Here is a 12255-nt window from a genome sequence, read left to right as displayed (position 1 = left end):
TTATTGTAAAATTTTTCCCTTTTCTTGTAAAGATTTCACAAAATGCAGAAATTGTATTTCATTTGCTTTTTTTTTATTTTATAAAAAAATATTTTATTAGTATTGCTATTTGTTGTTTTAGTTTTTAATGTTGTGATATATTTACAGGGTGTACATTACTGTTCAAAAGTTGGGGTCAGTAGAAAGAAATTAGAATAAATATTTTAATTTGTAAGGGCACATTAAAATGAGCAAAAGTAACAGTAAACACATTTATGATTCAAAACACTGTTCACTGAAGAATCCTGGAAAAAAAAACGAATGTATCTTAAGAATAATGAATGTTTTTAACATTAATAATAAGAAATTATTCTTAAGCATCAAATCAGCATATCAGGTTCATGTTACAATGGAGACTGAATTAATGATGCTGAAAATTCATCTTTTTGGTAACATTTCATTTTAAGGACCAGTTCTATTAACTAGTTGCTTATGAGTGTGAATATTATTAGCATATTGGCTGTATATTAGTACATATAAAATACATATTAATGCTTTATTCTGTATGACCACATTTTAGATCTCTTAATCGTACCCCATCAATAAAGTTATCAATAAACTAACTTTATTTTACTAACTATTAATAAGCAGCAAATTGGGTTTATTGGGGCAAAAGTTGTATTTAATAAATAGATAATAGTGAGAATTGGTGGTAACACTTGGTAAGACTTGTTAACTATTAACTATGACTTTTCCCTCAGTACATTTTCTGCTTATTAATAGGTAGTTGTTAAGTTTAGGTATTGGGTAGGTTTAGGGATGTAGAATAAGGTCATGTAAAATAAGGCATCAATATGTGCTTAATTAGCACTAATAAATGGCCAATATTCTAGTAATATGCATTCTAATAAGTAACTTATAGGTATAACCATAAAATACTTTAGGTACCAATTCAGTAACACTTTAAAGTATGAACAGCTTTGCCATAACAGGAATTAATTGCATTTTAAAGTATATTAAACTAAAAAACAATTCTTAATCATGTTTACTGTATTTCTGATCAAATAAATGCAGCTTTAGTTAGCATAACAGACTTCTTTAGAAGACATTTTTAAAAAAGAATATTAACAACCCCAAACCTTTGTAATGCAGGCATATAAAGATCTTTTTTTTTTTCTTGCCAGGCTTTCTCAGAGAGCACAGCCTCCACGTTTGACCATTCTCTGAAGGAGAAATCCCCATACACCATCCGCAATGCATTAGGCATTCCACTCATTGTTCAGCACAGTGCAAACCTGCGCTTGACTGGCTCATCCGCTCCGGGTAAACTGCATGAATTGTCCGTGGATAAAAGTGTGGATTTAGAGCATACGTCCTTTGAGCGTTCATCACGACTGTCTGCCCTGCAGAGGCAGGAAAGCTGCCTATTCAATCTCAGCATAGGTCAGTAACAAGAACAGTATACACCTCGTAACCTGTACAAATGCTTAGGGTTGTGCCTCCAAACCTAGTGAGCTGCTTACATAGACAGCATTTTTTGGGCATCAGGTACCCATGTCTGTAATCCCCAAAAATGCTTTCTTGGTAGGTCACACTCTAAAGTTTGATCATACAAAAATAAAGGAAATCAGATCCAGTTAAATTTGTTAAATTACATTTATATATGTCTGATATTATTCTATAATATTTTAGCTATAGCTTAATTATCTTCAGGTCATGAATTACAGGTATGCTAATCCTAATCATAACTGTCCTGTGCAGTTCCCTCAGGTTACAGTGAGATATCAAATATCCCATTGGGTAAGCCTGGACGAAGACTGTATAATATCAGAGGACCCATGCAACAGGATGCTGTCTCTGTACTGCTTCAGATCGATGCCAGCGAGGGCAACAAGGTCATCACAGTGCGGTCCCCCCTACAGGTTTGTCTGCTCATTTCACCTGCAGAGTGCATACATCTGTTCACCTGTCTGACTAAAGAAATGATTAATGAAAATGACCTTGCTACAGTCCTGCTAACATTGATTTCTTCTTTTATGTGTTAACAGATAAAGAACCATTTCTCGGTGCCTTTTGCCATTCTAAAGTATTCCTCTGAACTTGGAGTTATGGTAAATGTAGGGGTTGCTGAGCCTGAGAAGGAGTGTCATGTTCCCCTAGAAGCTTACAGGTATAGACGGAGGAGAAGTGTACTTACTTATGTTAGTGTAAAATTCACTGGATCTGAATTTTACACTAACATGAGTCAAATATCATGAGGAGCAACTGTAAAGATCCTTGACTACATACTGTGCATATTTCAGTCAGTACCAGTGATGTCAAACCAATTGTTTTGAAACCTTGGTGTATACGTGCACAGTGCAATAGTATAATAGTCTAGAATTAAACTGATCCAAACTGAAACTTGAAGGTTTCTTATTTAATACATCAGGAGACTTTAGATTACGTTTACTAAAATTCTAAAATATAAAATTATTCATTAGAGAATATGAATCAAACAAAGTATTTGATAAGAAAACTGCAAATTTTGTCACACACTGATCTTGGTTGGATAACTTCAGCTTCAATTAGCCATATCAAAGCTAACACAATCATTTAAAAGAGTTCTGTGACTCCTGCTGTAGCTGTGAACATAATATTATGAATAATATTATATATAATTTTTTTCTTTTTTGCATTATTTAGTCTTTTTTTTCCTCTGTGTTCTGTGTATTACTTCAGGAGTCAGTTGTTCTTGCTGCCTGCCGGTCCTTTAGAAGATTTGTATCGTGCTTCCACCACATGCATCGCATGGAAGGAGCAGGTTCATGTGAGCTCAGAGGTTCACGCAGTGCTGCAGTGCCCCGCCATGGACAGCAGCTTCCTTCCACTGGTGGTGAACACACTGGCCGTGCCTGATGACCTCAGCCATATTGCCAGCCATGGGGAAGGGGACTGGGACCCTGCTTATGTCATCCACCTGCACCCAGCTGTCACTGTCAAAAACCTGCTGCCTTACTCGATACGCTACTTGCTGGAGGTGCAGAATATTGCAGTTTCAATACACAAGGACATTTGCCATACACTTTGCTTTGTATTACTTTTTTCTTAATTAAATAAACAACTTTTTTTCATTTTAATATTTCAAAAGTGGCATTTTAAGCAGCCACAACTCTAGTCTTCAGTGTCACATGATCCTTTGAGCTGATTTGGTGCTCAAAAATAGTTATTTCAGGATTTTTTTACGGATAGAAATTTCAAAATAACCTTTCTTTTAGATTGCCTTTTGTAACAAATGTCTTTTAAGCAACAATTCAGTACACCCTTGCTGAATAAACGTATATACATTTCTTTTTCTTACCCCAAACCATTGTGTATGACATTCATATTGATTATAAAATCAGTATTAATATCAGTTTTTATATCAGCCAGCGGTGATTAATTACAACCATCTCATGTGTCTCCCAGGGTTCTGCTGACTTCTGTGAGCTTCAGGAGGGCAGTGCTGCTGATGTTCTGAACTCAAATGTTGGCGGTGAAATAATGGAGCTTGTTTTGATCAAGTACCAAGGTCGCAACTGGACTGGACGTATGAGAGTTAGCAAAGAAATGCCTGAGTTCTTGCCCATCTGCTTCACCTGCGACACACCGGAAGGACTGACCGTGGACCTGTGTGTGCATGTGTCTCGAGTGAGCGGTAAAATGGTCCTCTCCATTTACAGTCCGTACTGGATCATCAATAAGACGTCCCGCGTGCTGCAGTATCATGCAGAGGATACGAGCGTGAAACACCCATCCGACTTCAGAGATGTCATTCTGTTCTCCTTCAAAAAGAAAAATTTCTTCAGCAAGAATAAGGTTGGATTGGGCTCTTTGGCAGAGTTTGATTGGATACACCTGTGCAGTGATATTAGCCAAATATCTCAAATAATCAAATTGTGAATGCCAAAATGAACCTTAACATGTTTGTTCTTTTAATGGTCATAAAGCTGTGTTTTGGCGTTCATAAATTTGCATTCTGCTCTTCCTTTCAGTTGCAGCTCTGTGTGTCTACCAGCTCATGGTCCGATGGCTTCTCTTTGGACACCGTTGGCAGCTATGGATGTGTCCGTTGTCCAGACAAAAACGGGGACTACTTAGTAAATGCCTTGAACAATTATATAATAGTAACTTTAAGTTTAACCTTTAAATTAACGTTAGATGCCAGCAAAGGTAATTCAGATGGAAAACTGGAAATTTACTCGTTGGAAATGTCTTTGATGTCCAGGTTGGAGTCAGCATCCAGATGAGCAGCTTTAATCTGACACGGATTGTTACCATGAGTCCTTTCTACACGCTAGTCAATAAGTCCTCGTTTGAGCTGGAGGTTGGAGAGGTGCAAAACAACAATGGTTTCAGCTGCAAGTGGCACTACATCTCCTCCACTGAGGTCACGCAGAATTCATCTTTTATCAAAGGCAGAAGTGCTGCTAAAGTATATGTGTTGACTGTATTTTTGTGTGTGTGTGTTACAGTGTTTGCCTTTTTGGCCTGAGGCCAGCACAGGAAAGCTGTGTGTACGTGTTGTGGGATCTGAATCAAGCTCCAAATCGTTCTTCTTCAACAAGCAGGACAACGGAACTCTGCTGCGTATGGAACAGGTGAACATGATCTGCCTGTAAAAATGAAGCTAAATACCCTTTATTAAACCATATCGATCACTTAATTCTAATCTTGGTTTCCATCAGTTTGGTGGCGTGATAGTGGATGTGAATATCTCAGACCACTCCACTGTCATCAGCTTCACCGATTACTATGATGGAGCTGCACCTGCTTTGGTTGTCAATCACACACCTGCAGCCATTGTCAACTTCAGACAGAGGTCAGCACCGCTTCAGTATTTCATTTCATATAACAGATGAATGCAAAGTCTGAGTAGGTCTGACTGAGTAAAAAAAGTCCATGAAAAGCAAATTTCAGGTTTCAGGTTTTAGTTGTTGCAATACCGTGGTTTCACAAATATCTTTACCGGTTTTGATACTATAGCAAAAACTAATTGCTGTTAAAAACATTGTTTTATCTAATAGTTAAATATGAATTCTGATAGTATGTGCAGAATACTTGGAGTACATTACCTTGTTTTGGCAGATTTATTCATTCTGAGTCAGTAGTAAGTAATAAGACAAAGACTAAATAAAACCTATTTCAAACAAAGTAAATATAAAAAATGTATTACATTTTAAAAGTTTGAGGTCAGTGGGATTTTTAAATGAACTGTTAAGTAAGAAATTATTATTTATGCAAACATGCTTTAAATTGCTAAAAATCGTTACAAAACATTTAAAATGTTACGGGACACCTTACTGGTTCTGCACAAATATTAAACACCCCAACTCTTCTTCAGTGCTGATGATAGCACTTTATTTTCTAGTCCTGTTACTCATGAGCATAATATGTACTTATTATAGTAATTACAGTAACTAGGTAATAACCCTAAACCTAACCCTACCCCTTATAGTTACCTTATGTTCCAGTATTTAGTTTTCATACATTAATTTTAGCCAATTATCAAGACAACACCGCTGGCATGTACACCTGCATGATTATAAGGCACAAATGCTCCTTTTTATAAACCTGCTATAGGGGGATCGGTACTTTTTGACATCTGTACACTTCAGAATTAAGAGGAAAACTCAAAGAGATCTTCTGATGGCGTATTTTCTTTTGAAGTGTATGAATATTTCCTGTCTGTAATCAGCGTGTGTGTCTCTGTGCTTGTACAGAGGCTGTGAAGAGTCTTGGGCACTGAGACCAGGTGAAGCTCAGCGTTTTGCATGGGATGATCCAGCAGGGGTCCGGAAGCTTTGCTGGAGCTGTCAAGACCACAGCGGAGAATTGGACCTTGTAAAGGTTAGAGAGGGATCTTGGGTTAGCGAATCTAATGATCCACTGATATTACCGGTCATGTCAGTCTCATGTTGTTTTCTTTAGGACGAGTGTGGGCAGTTTGCTTACAGCAGCTTAGTTGAGATACACTGGGTGTCTTTCCTGGATGGCCGACAGCGGGTTCTGATATTTACTGAGGATGTTGGGATAGTCACAAAAGCCCGGCAGGCAGAGGAGCTGGAGCAATTCCAGCAAGAAGTCATCATCTCATTAAAGAACATGGGCCTGTCACTCATCAACAATGACATCAGACAGGAGATAGCATACGTTGGCATCACAAGGTAACTAAACCCACGCCTAGCAACCGTAAGTGTTGCTGTAAAATGGCTTATTTATTGTGATTATTGACTTTTTAAGATGAACATAAATGCCACTTATGTACAAGTTGTTTGTTGTTGATTACACACTAAGGAACACTGTGCACACTGAATCAAATAATTTTTGTACATATTTTTTTATTTTTGTTAGCCTTTTCTACCAAAATGCTTGTTACGGAATGCGAAAAAGCAGAAAATCGGACCTGATCCAAATTTTTTAAATGACAGCAGTGTGTAAATGTGACCGACGCAACGTGATATTGTTTTTATTTTTTGACTTGCTAAAAATGCGTGCAACTTGCATACTCGGTGTGCAGTGACCTTAAGAATAATTGCATCGTGTTTTTTAAGTTCTGGTGTGGTTTGGGAGATGAGACCAAAGAACCGCTGGAAGTCCTTTAACCACAAAAACATTGGACTCTTGGAGAAAGCCTACCAGGACTACATGAAAAGCAAGAGTGAACCAGACTGGACTAAACTAGAAACTGGCCTAGAGGTAATAAAGGATTTTTTTTTTTTTTTTAATAAAATTTATTTTAATATAATTACACTGCTTAGATATGATCGCATTGTCTTTTTGTCTTTATTAAAACAGGTGAACTTTGGAAGATTGCCCATGTTGATGAGACAGCCATTTTCCTGCACTATCAGGAGAAACTTCCTGCCTGGCATTCGTATTGAGTTGAAACAGTCGCCTCACCAGAGGAGTTTACGTGCACAGCTCTATTGGCTACAGGTAACACCCACACACAATGTACTTGTTGAATATCACACTTCCGTCATTTTTGGCATTCGTTCAATTATTATGTGCACCATTTATTTGATCCAGGTGGATAATCAGCTGCCAGGAGCTATATTTCCTACTGTGTTTCATCCTGTTCCTCTTCCAAAATCTATTGTTCAAGACTCAGGTACAAATACCATTTAGCATGTGAATGCTCCATCATAAGCGCACATTTATAGTGAGTGGATATGAGCATGCTGTACCTTTTTATCTTCAGAACCAAAGCCATTTTTCGACGTGAGCATCATCACAAGATTTAATGAGCACAGTCAAGTCATGCAGTTTAAGTAAGTGATGGCACACAGATTACATAATCTACTCACTGTGTCACATCTAATAAAAATGTCTCACTAAATTAAATTGTGGGTTACACTCAATTAACTGTATCACATTCTATAATGAAGTAAATTGATCTTGTGTGAAATCTGAATCTAAACTAAATGCATGGTATTAATCCAGTGTTTCTCTTAAACGTAAAAACCGATATACACAAGTACAAACTCTGGTTTGGTTTGGGGTCAGATTTTTTTATTTTTAAAGAAATTAATATTCAATGATTTAACAATTCAACAAGAATGCTTTAAATTCATCAAAATATTTTCAAATACATACTGTTCTTTTGAACCCCCTGTTCATCAAAAGTTTAATTATAGCCTTAGTGAATGTATTTCAGAAACATCTTTTTGATCCCACAGCCTTTTAATGCTAATCTTGGAAAGTAGTGTAATAAAAAAGGAGAACCAATCTTTGGTATTGTTTGTTTTTCTGTAGGTACTTTATGGCATTAGTGCAGGAGATGGCAGTGAAGATCGATCAGGGCTTCTTGGGAGCAATTCTCACCCTGTTTAACCCAGCTACCGACTCCCAGGATACTAAAGAGAAGGTAACTACTGCTTTTTTCTGACAGGTGTTGTCACATATTTTTACTGATAAACTTAATCCATTATAAGAGCAATGGTAAAGGCGTCCACCATCATTACAATCTTTTGCTTTTGTGTGGCTCTGTGCAATGTGAATGAAAAGGAGACTGGAGATGTCAGTATGTGTTTCTCTGTGTTCAGAATAAACTGATAGAGAGGGATCTGGAGGCGCTGCAGGCTCAGCTGATGGAGACCTCCATGACAGATGCCTCAGGCCTGAGCTTCTTCGAGCATTTCCACATCTCCCCTATTAAAGTAATGAACCAACAGCACTGTCCATTCCAAAACACAGCACATGTTCTCTGCAAGGTCACTTGTCACAGAAATTTGAAATCTAAAATTAGACCTGAGGCCTGGTTTCAGTCTTCCATATGATACAGCATGTTCGGACCCAGTTTAGGGTTGACAAAAAGTTCTATTTTGGTTTTTATAGAAGTCTGACCTAGGTTGCATTTATTTATAAAATATACAGAAAAAATATAATATTGTGAAATATTATTACAGTTTTAAATTATCGTATTCTATTCTAATACATTTTCAAATGTAATTTTATTCCTGTGATGGCAAAGCCATTTTTCTAGTCTTCAGTGTCACATATTCATTTCTTTTGAAGAGTATTGGTGCGGAATTCTTGAATGACAAAAATTGCATTTTGGGTGGAGCACTTTTTTTATTTTTTAATGTAAAAAAGAAAACAATTTAAAGTAATATGTTTGGAAGGGGTTATATATTTTGATATTACAGTAATTGATCCAATAACCATTGACCCAACATGCTTATCTTTACTGACATATGAAAGACTAAACTGAATAAACACTTTATTGTCTATCAGGCTATGAATAATATAGTGATACCAAATGATAGATTATTTACAAAAGGATGCATTTAGGAGATAGCTGCATCAAACTGTAAAAGGGCATGTAATTGTTTATAATTGATCTAAAAAGCTGTGTGTGTGTGTGTGTTGGTTTGTGTAGCTGCACCTGAGTCTGTCTCTGGGCTCCAGTGGGGATGAATCTGAGCAGGGTGATATGGTCGCCATCCAGTCTGTCAACCTCTTGCTCAAAAGCATTGGTGCCACGCTCACTGATGTGGATGATCTGATTTTCAAGTAAGACTTTAAGATGCGCACGTACTCTAATACCGACTTACAAGGCCCTTCGAAAATAAGATTCACATGGACATCGATTGACATTGTTTCGTTTCAGACTGGCTTACTTTGAGGTGAAATATCAGTTCTACCGGCGAGAGAAACTGATGTGGGCGGTGATCAGACACTACACTGAACAAGTGGGTGAATCTAAATACACACTCATGCAGTGTCAGAGTTCATTACATGAGCAAACACTCTCCAATATGCTTACATTTTCACTTTAAACCATTGTACCTGAAGGAATTTCAGAAGTTCAGCGTCTGTTTCTCTCCGCAGTTCCTAACACAGATGTACGTTCTGGTTTTGGGTCTGGATGTTCTTGGGAATCCATTCGGGCTGATCCGAGGCTTATCAGAAGGAGTGGAGGCTTTCTTCTATGAGCCCATCCAGGTCTGACACATGCTGTTCATTTATCCATCCGTTCAGGCCTCATCATTTAATTCACTACAAATGTTAGTGTTATCTATCAAATGCCAGATATAACTGCAGGCTTGAGTAGCCTAGATTAGCCTATCCACAGAAATGAGTGTGTCAAATATAATACCACAGGTATTTAAGGTATATTTAATGTCAGTAACCACTATAATGCATGTAATGACATTTTATGCCCACTAAAAGATCATCAAATCATTTAATCTTTAAACTAAAGAAACGAAAAAATTGAAAAGTAATTATATATGTAGATGTGTGTTTCTATATTTAGAAATAAATTCTATACAATTATACTTAAATATATTTACATTAAATAAATGCATTTAACTGTATTTAATATAGATTTTCTGAAGCATATATTTATGTATATATGCATGTGTATTTTTTTAGATATATTAATCATTTGACAGCATGATTATTTATTCTGTATGCAGCCTGCTGTATTATATAAATACGTAAACTTTTTTTATAAATAAAGGTAAATTTTAGAGAGAGTTAAATAATATTATATTTTAGCATTTTGTTTCATTGTTCTTGTCTTTCATTCATGTTTTACAAGGTTATAAATTTATGATTTGTAGATTGCTAGCATTTGTTTGTGTGTGTAGGGGGCTGTTCAAGGACCTGAGGAATTTGCAGAAGGGTTTGTTATCGGTGTTCGAAGTTTACTGGGACACACAGTGGGTAAGACTCCCTGCTATCCTGCATTTCTCCCTGAAACCCAAATATACTCCTTAATGCACATGTTTATTGTGTTTTGACATGATCTTCCCAGGGGGTGCAGCTGGCATGGTGTCTCGAATCACAGGCACTGTAGGAAAAGGCTTGGCTGCCATCACTATGGACAAAGAGTATCAGCAGAAACGGAGGGAGGAGATGAACAGACCTACTAAAGACTTTGGAGAGAGTCTGGCTAAAGGAGGAAAGGGCTTCCTCAAGGTACCGAACATAAATAAAAAAACATCCAAGATGACATCAAAGCTTTTCCTTTTCTATTTAATGCTTTGTATGTTACACCATTCCATTGTATTTAGCATGAATTGACATTTTGTTTTGTCTCTGCTCTCTTTCAGGGAGTGGTTGGTGGAGTAACAGGAATTGTGACCAAACCGGTGGAAGGTATGGTGGTTTACTGCTTATGCAACATGTACTTGAATAATTTTGAATCGTTTTTGTATTCGGTGATGAGATGACAAGTAAATATTATATTATTGGAAGTTAGAAATGCACAAATAATAATCTGTCATGGGCTTAGGGGCGAAGAAAGAGGGGGCTGCAGGCTTCTTCAAGGGCATTGGGAAAGGCCTGGTTGGAGTGGTGGCCAGACCTACAGGGGGCATCGTAGACATGGCAAGCAGTACATTTCAGGGCATTCAGAGGTGAGACGCACATGAATATTATATTTACATAGACGCCTACAAATACTGACAACCATGTACATATACTACCACTCAAAAGGTTTGGGTTAGTAAAGAATTGAATATAATTTAAATATATTAAAAAAGAGAAACGGCTACATTTATTTGTAATTGCATTTCCAAATATCCCAGTATTTGTTCTCTTTATGATCAAATAAATTCTAAGAGAATTTATCAAAAAAAAAAATAAAAATCTAACTAAAAATGGTAATGCTCATAAACATAGTTTATAGCTGAATGAAGATTTTAAGTTGAGTAAAGGTTTAAATAATATTTTAAACCTAAATACTGGTATGTAGTCCTAATAATACTGCAAGCTGTTTTAAGAGGGGCCCACAGAATGGAAGTTGTGAGGCCATTTCCTCTCATCCTAAATATAGCTTGGAAATCTTGTTTTTCCTACTAGGGCAGAAATGCGTTGATGTATTGTATTATAAGTATGTATGTATGTATTGTATTGTAAGCACTGATGTGAACTTTAGATTAATGATATACATTAATGAAAAAATTCTTGTGGCAATTTTCTTGTATGCTTTCGGCTAACAACTGAGTGTCAGTGTCCTAATTTATGTCTCTTTTGTCTTTGTTGTCTTGCTTCTTTTTTTTTCTCACATAGTGTTGTTTTTGTTTTCCTGTGTGTTAACTAATTTTGTGACTCTTTTTTTCATGTTTTTCATAAGTTAATTCCTGGATGTGTTTGTTCTTTTTAGTTCAGTGAGTATTTGGAAGCTCATGAGCGTGTATGTGTACAAATGTGCGTATGACTGGAGTGCGAACGTATGTGTATTTATGCCTATGTTACCCAAAGACATGACAGTGAATGGTCCCTCTGCATTCACTCAGCTGGGTTTGCTTGTTTCCTGGGTCCAAAAAAAGAGTGAATTTTGCAGCATGAATGAATTTCTAATCTACAGGGTATGAATGGTTGAAAGGTAAGCATTGCATCATGGGAAGCAAAGGATGTGATCTGTAGCGCAGAGAATTCTGCCATACTCTACAGTTCAAGAATCCCCTTATATCTGGATTAATCGACATGTGCCTATTTTCCCATCATTGTAACATTTGCTTCTGATCTCCACACCCCTTTCACCGGTGCATTTTGGGGCCAATGGATAGTCTGATGAGCAGAGCAGCACAGACAGGTGCAGAGATGATAAAGAGAGGAGAGGAAGCACAGATAAGCATGTATAAGTACTTGTAACTATGTTTAAGAGAAATGGTCTTAAAAACAACAGTTTGAATGGTATGTCCTTATAATCTTAGATAAAGAAATAGTGTCAAACAAAAAAGTGTCATCATTTACTCAACTCTTATTCATTTCAAACCTGTATTCATTTATTAAATTATT

The 12255-nt window shown here is 36.8% G+C and overlaps 1 protein-coding gene across 3 annotated transcripts in view; it reads left to right on the top strand.

Annotated features, from left to right (window-relative positions):
* vps13c (vacuolar protein sorting 13 homolog C) overlaps positions 1-12255 on the top strand; it is a 45045-nt gene that overhangs the window by 27948 nt on the left and 4842 nt on the right. For all 3 annotated transcript variants that reach the window (XM_043243578.1, XM_043243580.1, XM_043243579.1), the window contains 24 exons: positions 1164-1422; positions 1741-1901; positions 2028-2149; positions 2701-2998; positions 3427-3816; positions 3993-4097; positions 4226-4387; positions 4473-4598; positions 4686-4819; positions 5721-5847; positions 5929-6164; positions 6552-6696; positions 6796-6936; positions 7030-7111; positions 7202-7271; positions 7756-7867; positions 8046-8159; positions 8882-9015; positions 9113-9194; positions 9334-9447; positions 10098-10173; positions 10265-10428; positions 10563-10608; positions 10745-10868. In XM_043243578.1, the coding sequence (XP_043099513.1) occupies positions 1164-1422; positions 1741-1901; positions 2028-2149; positions 2701-2998; positions 3427-3816; positions 3993-4097; positions 4226-4387; positions 4473-4598; positions 4686-4819; positions 5721-5847; positions 5929-6164; positions 6552-6696; positions 6796-6936; positions 7030-7111; positions 7202-7271; positions 7756-7867; positions 8046-8159; positions 8882-9015; positions 9113-9194; positions 9334-9447; positions 10098-10173; positions 10265-10428; positions 10563-10608; positions 10745-10868 (3524 nt within the window). The remainder of the gene's footprint in view (positions 1-1163; positions 1423-1740; positions 1902-2027; positions 2150-2700; positions 2999-3426; positions 3817-3992; positions 4098-4225; positions 4388-4472; positions 4599-4685; positions 4820-5720; positions 5848-5928; positions 6165-6551; positions 6697-6795; positions 6937-7029; positions 7112-7201; positions 7272-7755; positions 7868-8045; positions 8160-8881; positions 9016-9112; positions 9195-9333; positions 9448-10097; positions 10174-10264; positions 10429-10562; positions 10609-10744; positions 10869-12255) is intronic.

Source organism: Puntigrus tetrazona, chromosome 7, assembly GCF_018831695.1.
Source record: "Puntigrus tetrazona isolate hp1 chromosome 7, ASM1883169v1, whole genome shotgun sequence".
Lineage (NCBI taxonomy): Eukaryota > Metazoa > Chordata > Actinopteri > Cypriniformes > Cyprinidae > Puntigrus > Puntigrus tetrazona.
Note: the sequence above shows the minus strand (reverse complement) of the source record. Positions and strands in the feature narration are given on the sequence as shown.